Source organism: Cyanistes caeruleus, chromosome 5, assembly GCF_971803275.1.
Source record: "Cyanistes caeruleus chromosome 5, bCyaCae1.hap1.1, whole genome shotgun sequence".
In the NCBI taxonomy this organism is placed as follows: Eukaryota; Metazoa; Chordata; class Aves; order Passeriformes; family Paridae; genus Cyanistes; species Cyanistes caeruleus.
In genome coordinates, this window is record NC_141705.1 from 56,110,877 (window position 1) to 56,120,645 (window position 9,769).

The 9,769-nt window shown below is 46.5% G+C and overlaps 1 protein-coding gene across 1 annotated transcript; it reads left to right on the forward strand.

Annotated features, from left to right (window-relative positions):
• Positions 1-1,747: 1,747 nt before the first annotated feature.
• On the forward strand, positions 1,748-7,834 carry LOC147653135 (uncharacterized). Its single transcript, XM_086889967.1, has 10 exons — positions 1,748-2,389; positions 2,606-2,757; positions 3,235-3,346; positions 4,125-4,195; positions 5,040-5,134; positions 5,545-5,599; positions 6,112-6,215; positions 6,627-6,791; positions 7,197-7,251; positions 7,636-7,834. The coding sequence occupies exons 2-10, from the start codon at positions 2,749-2,751 to the stop codon at positions 7,795-7,797; spliced, it is 828 nt and encodes a 275-aa protein (XP_086746093.1). The 5' UTR covers positions 1,748-2,389; positions 2,606-2,748; the 3' UTR covers positions 7,798-7,834.
• Positions 7,835-9,769: the final 1,935 nt, after the last annotated feature.

Below are 9,769 nucleotides of genomic sequence, written 5' to 3' on the forward strand. Positions count from 1 at the left end.
TCGTTGTGCCATGAAACAGAAAACACAGATGACCAAACTGAGCTAAGTCCTCTAGGTGTTAAAATTTGGTTATCTGTGTGGACATGCGTCCTTAATTTGGGTTTTTCATTTTTGTCTTGATTGTGTGATTTACCTGCATCCTCCGTCATACTTCAAGATGTCTTAGTATTGCCATATTTAGGCAGAGGTAGTAATAAACAAGGTTCATTGTAGCCGCTAATTATGATTTGGTTTGATCTTCATAAAAAAACCTAAAACATTAGTATTAGCCTGATAAAGTGATCTTTTGATTTTTCCTATTCATGAAAACTACTTGAGTTGTCAAAAGTACTCCAAGATAACACTTCCACAGACACACATCAAATGATGTACTTATAGGGTGGCCATAAAGTTTAGACCAATGTTTTCTATTTCTCATTATTGCCAGACTTTGAACTTCTTGGTGGATGCAATGACAGTAAGCAGAAATGTCTTTTTAAATAGCTATATTCGTAGGTGACATGCTATGCTAGGAATTTACACTGAAAAGAGCATTTAAAGAAAGCATTTATGGTCAAGTAAATTTGATCTTAATTAACCTGCAATGAAATGGCACTCAGTTGATTTTGTAAGAAGTTGAAACCAATGTTGGTTTGGCTCAACAGCATCAGCTGAGGCAATGTTCTTTTAAAATTTTGTTGTTTTCAAATTTGTTTTTGATCTTGGTGCATAGTTGTCAGCAGAAGGAAAAGCACATTTTCAGCTCATTCCATCATTGATCTGGAGGCATAGAAGAATTGGGGTTTTTTGAGCTTCAGAAGCCCAGAACAGAGAGACAGCATATTTGCACTGTCCATTTCTCCTATTCAGTGCTTTGGCACCCATCCAAGGAGCTTAATTATTCATATATTAAATGTATAGTTGGAATTGCTTTAGCATCTTAGTATTTTTATCTAAAGCATTGAATGTCCTTTAGGGTTTTTTCAAACAATGGAAGAGTCATCCCCACCCATTCTCCAACACTTGATACCTAATTACCCAAAAAGGATGAATTGTAGTAAGTGAGAAAGTTTGGTAAGAAATGAGGCTCCTCGTGTAGAGCACGAGCTGAACATATCCTTGTGCTCATCTCCACAGCACTGGATCAATTTCCACCGTTCTCCCCACACCAGAGGGCACCCAACCTAAAGGACCAGGGGCAGAGGAGCATTCCTGCATCTGGCAGGGCTCAGATGGCTTCCCTGGTGCTCTCAGGAGCCTCAGCCCATCCCTCTGAACACAGGTCCCATGGCAGAGTGGCTAGAAGGACAACTGATTATTAATTCTGCTTTTTTTGTCTGTGGTACCGTGCAGAGCAGAGCAGGGCCTCAGGAGGGAAGGTGCTGACCCCAGGAGCAGAGCAAAGCTCCTCAGCCCTGTTGGGAAGTTCTAGTAGAGGAGTAGTTCAACACCTGACAAAGTCAAGATTTCAGAGACTTGAATTCAGGATCTAAATGGTTAGATAGTTGGAACAGGTTGAAAACAAAAAACTCCAGCAAATTTTGATTCTGTTTTAATTGCTATTTATTTGGGTTCAAGTTAAAGCAGTCCCATAAGAGTTAAACCAGCCAGAGACCAATAAAAATGGAGGAGGAGGGTTAAGAAAGGGTTTAAATTTCTTTTTGCTTTGGGGAGGTGTGGTTTGTTGTGGGTTCTTTGGGCACAGGAAGGCTCCAGTGATGCTCAGGTGCCTGAGGCTGAAGGCGGCGTGAGGTGCAGCTGTGCCCGTGAGGCCGCGCGTGCGGAGCTGTGTCCAGCTGGGCCCAGCAGGAGCGGGATGTGCCTGTGGAGCAGGGCTGGAGGCGGCCCTGGGGATGTGTGGAGGCCTGGGGCAGCTGTCCCGTGCAGCCAGGCTGGGAGAGCCGGGGCTGTGCAGCCGGGAGAGGAGCAGGGGCCGGGGAGGCCTGACTGTGGCCTTCCAGTGGCCAGAGGGGGCAGAGAGCCATGGGGGAAGGGGAAGGTTGGGATCAGATGTTTGCAAGAGCTAGGAGGGTGCTGAGCCAGTGCAACAGGCTGCCCAGAGAAGCTGTGGATGCCCTGTCCCTGCAAGGTTCCAGGCCAGGCAGGACAGGGCCCTGAGCACCGCGATGGAGCCAGCGGCAGCAGAACCAGGCCATGGCTGCGGTGCCTCCGTGGCCTTCTGGAACTCCATGGGTGAGCAAAGCGCAGCCCCGTTACCTGGGCATGGAATGTTGGCACCGGTTGCCAGGGGCACTCCTGCTCCCAAGGTTCTGTTGACACCGAGTCTCTTGAGCCAGTTGACGGATTCTCTGCTGCGCAGCAGACGTAGAGCGTCCGTCTTCTCCATCCCGGCTGCGTACAGAGAGCCGTGTGCTGAATTTGCGAGCCAAACTCTGCAGTGACTGAACAGGTGAGTGCAGACAACTCCTGAAAAGCTGAGTGTCATGCTGAGGGGCTGGTCTGGGCTGCAGCATGGGCTGCAGGTGGGCTCCAGTGCCAGAGTCATGGACTTCCCACCTAGCTTTGAACAGGAACAAAAGACTTGGCAATGGGAGTCTTGGGGCATGGGGATATTCAAGAAAATTGGCATTCCAAATAGACAATCTCTCCTGTACTTTTCTGACAGGTTTGGAAGAGCAGTTTTCAGTCACGCCAAATAATCGGCAGTGGGCTACCCAAAGGAACCAAAGGGATTGATCCCATCCCTGAGGTTCCTTTTTTGGTGTTGGTCCCACTTCCTTTGCCGGTGCTTTTAGATCCAAAAACACCATGAGCTCCGTAAGTACATTGCTACTCAATGCTGATCTGAATCTTGAAACATTTTATGGGGTACTTCTAGGAAGTATTTCAAGAGTTTGTAGCAAAAGGACAAGAATGGAAACCTTTGAAAACTTTATATAACATGGTGTTCTGGAATACTGAAAGTTTTGGATGTCTGTGGGTGTTAGCAGCAATAGTTCACAACTGCTTACAGTGTGAGCAGCAGCCTGCTAGAATTGGGAACTGCTCTCCTCATTTACAAGGGGTTGGGACAGGCTCTTTCTTGGTGAGGCACCCTGTCGGAGTTCAGGGCTGATGTCTTTGCTCTGAGGAGATGCACTTAGGTGGGAATGGCCCATAGCACCATTGGATGCATATTGCAGCCTTTGCAGGAGTGTTTTGTGTATCCTTGTGTGCTGTCATTGGGGTGGCAAAAACCAAGTGCCATGTTCATATTAGTGCCACAGAAAATGCTAAGGCTTTGTTCTCTCTCAGGGTCAGCGAAAGCGCCCTGGAGAGGCGCTGGATTCTACCCCAGCTCAGAAACGGAGCAGGCTGCTGCCCTCCAGAGCTGGTGGAACCTTGGAGACAGAGCCAAGAGAGGCTGGTAAGAACAGAAACTGCTTCTGGAGGCTTGGAGTTCATTTGAATGGGTGCTTTTGCCAGTTCCTAGGCCCTTTCCTGGGGAGGAAGGGAACCTTGGGCTTGAGGAACCACCTGGTATGGCATCCCTAAACAACCAGCCCACTGACAGCTGTTTTGGTTTGTTACTGAACTCTGTCCATTGGCCTCTAGTGGGAGATGAGCTGTGTAACAAAAGCCCCAAGTGCTGCTCAAACACCTGAATGGGTGCCCTGATGAGCTGGCAGTGACTGCAGCTGCCACAGTGGAGGTGGCAGGCTGAGTTTGGCATCTCCCAAGCTGCACAAAGATGAAGAAAAGTTAGTCACTAGCTGGGGCCCATTCTTCAGGGGAGCATGGACAGCATGGTACTGTAAAATTAGCATCCCCCATAGATTTGGTGGTTTTTTTCTCCTGTGTGCTAAACATTCCCCTATGCGAGAGGAATGATCTGTTGGTGTGCACTTCCCGTAAGTTGTTGTCATCCAAGAGAACTTGTGAGGAGTTCAGGAGCTCTTCCTCTTGTTTTGTCCCTTCAGGGCACAGGGCAAGGCTCAGCAGGACACATGAGGCAATGCACAGAGGACCATGCTCCCTGTGGACTGCTGAGGGCAAAGCTTGAGTGAAATGTTGGACCCATTCCTGAACAAAAGACACCTTGGGCACAGGGAATCCTAGCACAGTCTGTTCCACAGTGGCAGCCCATTGCATTCCTCTGCAATCTCTGACCTCACTTCTAACCTTCTCTTTTTCAACTGCTGAAGAAGTCATAGATCTCACAGGAGATTCTCCAGAGCCTGAAGTCACCACGATCAGTGATGATGAATCTCCTGTGGTAAGTAGTGAGTGGCACACTCCTCTCCATGTTGCATCCATAGGAATTTTCTTGCCCTCTGCAATCTTACTAAGTCCCCTGGCCTCAAAGGTTGAAAGATGGCTCTGATTTAGCACTTTAGACACAGTTCCCAGTCAACCCCAAACACACTCCCAAACACATCAGCATGCCTGAGAATCAGTTGCAGAGAGTGGATGAACAACCTAAAAGAGGTTGTTGCTTCAGTGATTCAAAAGAGAGCAGAGGAAGTCTTTGATTTGAAGAAGTGTTTTAGCTGCAGCATCAGTTTAAGGTCCCCCTGTCACTGAGGTGTCAAAAGCAACTGCAGCTGACTGGGGTACACACTAATTCTCTTTCTTATTCCCCTAAGTCTTTAAAAGGGGCATATTTGGGATTTTTTTCTTTTTACCCTACTATTTTGAAAGAATATGCTTTGATGCAGCCCTCAGAGCAGTGTGTCTGCTCAAATCTGGGATGCCTCTACTGCTGTGCAAAGCAGACACATGCAGCAAACATTGCATGGCAGTTATGTCCTGACAGGGTTGTTCCTGAACCTGTGCAAAGAAAAGGCCTCCAATTTCACAACACATTTTGCATGACCCAGCTCCTCTTACACCAAGCACCAGAGCAGGTTTGGGTCTAGGGGTTTTTTTCTCTTCAGTAGCTGTTCCTCTAAAAAGTAGTGCTCAGGCTATCACAGGTGAACTTGCCAGTTGGAGGGAGAAAGAGGCAAAGAAACAGCTCTGGCCCAAATCCAATTAGGGAACTGAAATGGGGGAGCAGGAAGGGTCAAGTTCCACTGCTTCCTAAGTGTGTCCATTTCTAACCCGTTCTACCCCTGCAGCAGAGCCCCCAGCAGCCACGTCTTTCCAGGGCCTCGGAGAATTCACCTGAGCCACTGGAAAGGAACAATGGAGAGGAACCAAGAGAAGATGATGGGTATGTGAGAGAGAAAGTGTCTATTAAAACTCTGATTCCATATATGTGGTAGAAAGAGGTTTTTGCCAAGCCGTAGGGTTCTGCAAAACTCTGTGCAAATACTTCAGACCTGGAATATAGTGGTCTGCCTGGAGGAGAATTAAAAGAAACCCAGCAAAATCCAGCAGAAACCTTCCTTCCCTGTTTGTGAAGCCACAATTGAATTTAAGAGAACTGCTTGACATGCTGAAATGCTTGCAGTACATAAAAATTCTTGCAATGATGGCGTTTCTGGGTGAGAATGCATCTTATTCAGAACAGGGGATGTTTTGAGTACCAACATTTTCTTTGTTGGTAACCCTTGGTGGCCAGAGAAAGAAATGGCTGTGCATTTAAATGACTGTATGTTCTTTTGGTTCTCCTCTCTCTAGTGATTGGCTGCTGTTTGAATTTGATCCTCCCTATTGGTCGGATGAGGACTCCCAGGTGAGGATGCACATGTTCTTGTCCTGCTCTGTGGGAGGGAAAGGGGCAGAGGGGGAGCTGCACAACTCACTTGTCTTAGGTGGGTGCCACGGACAGCTGGCTGGAAGCACAGCCCTTGCTGGGAAGCTCCAAGTTGTCCATTCCTGCAAGTCCCTCCTTGCTGGTGTTCATAGAGGGAGGAGCCCTTGCCAGGATGGCACTGGCAGAGCTGTGTGTTCCTTGTAGTTCTTACATTGACTGACTGACTGCACATACTCCAAGTCCTGTTTGCCTGGGGCCAATAGAGCAGCAAACTGGAATTCCTTCCTCCCAATGCCGGGTATGCTTTCCATTCTTCAGCATCTGGTCATGCAGCAGGAGTGTTTAGAGCTGTGACTGCAGAAGTTGCCCATTTTGGGGCTAAGGCAAAGAAAAGGTTCTAGCCCAAATCCAATCAGGGAACTGTAAAGGGGAAGTAGGACAGAGTTGATTTGAGTGGCTTCTAATTTGCCTCCATTTTTACCCCACTGCAGTACAGAGAGCAGAACCAGCAGCACTCTCAGCTTTCCAGATTAGCTGAGAATTCAGCTGGGCCCCTGACAACTCCTGATGAAGAGGAATCAAGAGTTAATGATGGGTATGTGAGAGTAAAATGTCTCTCTAGATTCTAATTTCTGATAGATGGTAAGAACAGGTTTTGCCATACTTCCAGCTTCTACTCAAGTCTGTGCAGAAACTTCTGACTTGGAATATAGTGACCTATCTGTCAAAGAAGCAAGTAAAAGAATCAAAAAAACCACATAGCAAAATCCAGATGAAACCTTTCTTTTCCTTCCATTAAGTCATGGTTGAATATTTATTCCAGTATGGCTCGCTATAAGTTTCAAATGCTTACAGTACATAGCAGCTGGGGGAACAACTGTGGTGCTGGGCTGGGATGTTGCTAGAACAGAATAGGTGTTACCTGTTGGTAAGCCTTGGTGCCCAGGGAAATTCTTGGCTTTGTGTTGAAATGGCTGCATGTTCTTTCTGGTTCTGTTCCCTCTAGGGCACAGCCAGCAGATCCTGCTAGTCCTCTGACTACGGAGGATGACAACTCAGAGGAGCAGGACAGGGAGCTGAGTCAGCTGCACTCACAGGATTCCAGGGAGGCAGAGAATTCAGCTGAGCTCTGGCCAAGTGATGATGAGGAGGAATCACGAGACAACGATGAGTATGTAACAGATGATGTGTCTCCCCAAAGTGTCATTGCTGACATAGGGTAGACACAGGTTTTCGCCAAACTGTTGGATTCTGCTTGATTCTGTGGGAAGGAATCTGATTTGAACCATAGTGTCCTGTCTGGAAGGCAACTCATGGGAAAAAACCCCTAAAGCCCAGCAAAATCCAGGAGAAACATTTCTTCTCCATTCAGGAAGTCATTATTGAATGTTTCTTTACATTATGTGTTGTGATACACTGATATGCTTGCAGTCCATTAAAGCTCTTGCACTGACTGTGTTTCTGGCATGGGATGTTGCTAAATCAGAATAAGGGATTGTTTCAATTTCTGCCATTTTCTATCTCTATGCACTGTGAAATTGATGGCTGCATGTTCTTCTGGTCCTTCTCCCTCTAGTGCATGGACAGCAAGTCTCATCAGTCCTCCAAGTCCTGAGGATGACAACGCAGAGGTGAGGATCCACAGCCCTTGCTGGGAAGCTCCAAGTTGTCCATTCCTGCCAGTCCCTCCTTGCTGGTGTCCATAGAGGAAGGAGCCCCTGCCAGGATGGCACTGGCAGACCCATGTGTTTTTTATAGTTCTAGCACTGACTGACAGACTGCACATACTCCAAGTCCTGTTTGCCTGGGGCCAATAGAGCAGCAAACATTTTGCCCCAAATTCCTGTGCCTGTGCTTTCCGTTTCTCAGCAGCTGCTCATCCAACGACAAGTGTTTAGGGCTAACGAGGGAAAGGAAGGTTCTAGCCCAAATCCTGTTAGGGAACTGAAATGGGGAAGCAGGATGGGGTGGCTTCAAGCGCTTCATAATCTCTCTCCTTTTTTACCCCATTGCAGGACTGGGAGGAGAGCCGGCAGTATCCATCTGATTCCAGATCAGATGAGAATTCAAACCAAATGCTGGCAGGCAGACTTCAACAGGAGCCAAGAGATCTAGAATTGTATGTGACAGATAAAGGGTCTCTCCAAAGTGTAATTTCTGATGCCATTTCCGTGTAGACACAGGTTTTTGCCAATCTTTTGGCTTCTACTTGATTCTGTTTGGAGAATTCTGACTTGGATCATAGTGGCCTGTCAGGAAGAGAAGGAATGGAAAAAACCCCTAAAACTGGCAAAATGCAGGAGAAATATTTCCTCTCTGTCAGGAAGTCATTATTGTAATGTTTCTTACCTTATGGACTGTGATACACTGAAATGCTTGCAGAACATAAAAACTCTTGCACTTGATTGTGTTTCTCAGCTGGGATGTTGCTAAATTAGAATAAGGGGTTACTTCAAGTTCTGCAAGTCTATGTCTTGGTAACCCTCTGTGCTGAGTGAAATTGATGGCTGCATGTTCTTCTGATTCTGCTCCCTCTAGTGCACCGCCAGGAGGTCCCGTTAGTCCCCCAAATTGGGAGGATGACAACGCAGAGGTGAGGACCCACATGTTGTTGTCATTTCTGATTTGTGGGAGGGGAAGGGATAAAGAAGTGCTGCACAACTCACTTGTCTTAGGTGGGTGCCACGGGCAGCTGGCTGGAAGCACAGCCCTTGCTGGGAAGCTCCAAGTTGTCCATTCCTGCAAGTCCCTCCTTGCTGGTGTCCATAGAGGGAGGAGCCCTTGCCAGGATGGCACTGGCAGACCCATGTGTTTCTTGGAATTCTAGCACTGACTGATAGAGTTCTTTATTCACAATGCCTGTTGTGGTTTCCTTTCTTCAGCAGCTCTTTCATCTAACATGAAGTGTTTAGAGTTAAAATAGCAGAATTTGCCAGTTTAAAAGAGAACAAGGGAAAGAAACAGCTCCAGCCCAAATAGAATTAGGGCACAGGAAGAGGGGAGGAGGGAGGAGGGTTTTCAGGTGGTTCCTAAGCTATCTCTGTTTGTACCCTGTTGAGAGCAGAATCAGCAGCAGCCACTTGGTTGTTTTCAGGGCAGCAGCTGTTTGTGCTCCTGCTTTGAATGCTCTTAAGCCAACTTGGAGGGTGATAGCCTAGCCTTCCTCACTCCTCTGCTAGAACTGCTTTCTGAGCTGAGGTTTGCATGCAGCACAGGGGGCTCACCCAATCTAATTGTATTTTCTTTTCTTTCCCTTCTCATGTGCATCAATGGAAGTTTCCTGAAGGTGAGTTGATGTTTGACACTTGGTAATGTACTTTGATCTAGAATGTAATCATGACTTTTATTCTTTTCCAAGAACCTGGAGCAGCAGGACTTGAAACTACTTTTAGTAAAAGGCACAGGACAGGCTCAAGCTGCTAGCCAGTGTCTTAGAGAATGGATGCAATGTGTGTGGGCATATATAAGGATGAAATATATCAATACAAAAACATCCTTCCTTAAGAATGAAATATATCGAGAACAAGAACATCCTTTTTTAAGAAATCTTTTACATGTTCTACATTTTGAATCTCATAGAACTCCATCTTCAAATTACCTTAACTGAGGAGGGACATGATGATAATGTTTAAGGGGACACTGCTCCAAGTAATTGTGTAGTTTCCAGGGACTGTCCTTGAGAATCACCTTTTTAGCTGGGTGTAGAGTGAACAAAGCAAAAGTTTTGTGTTGCTCCATAGCAGAGCAGTTGTCGTACTGTGTTAGGAACAACCAGAAGTGCAATATGACTCTCTTAGTTGCTTTGTCCAAGAGAGCAAAGTTTATTATTCCACATCTTCTTTTATAGATGTGTTCCAGAAGGTCTGAGAGGTAAAACTCTCATTGGTCCTTAAATTTACACATCACTATCATTGCTTAATTGGAACAGCACCCCTTGACTGTTTCTTGCAAGGAAACAACAAGGATTCTAAACAGCACCTGCAAAGATTGCTGTCCTTTACCAAGGACTGCTTGGATTTTTCATTATGCTTTCCCAGGCCACAGTGAGAAGCTTTGTGTGACTTAGTTTCACACAGACTGTGTGTTCCTGCTTGCTTTTTGCACTTAGCATCCACAAGTAGTCCCAATGTCTGGAAAGGTTCAGCCTTA

Bases quoted from the DNA above. Each gene is read 5' to 3' on its own strand.
- LOC147653135 (XM_086889967.1), top strand. The intron at 5,600-6,111 runs GTGAGGATGCAC...ACCCCACTGCAG, and splicing joins GGTCGGATGAGGACTCCCAG to TACAGAGAGCAGAACCAGCA. The intron at 7,252-7,635 runs GTGAGGATCCAC...ACCCCATTGCAG, and splicing joins CTGAGGATGACAACGCAGAG to GACTGGGAGGAGAGCCGGCA.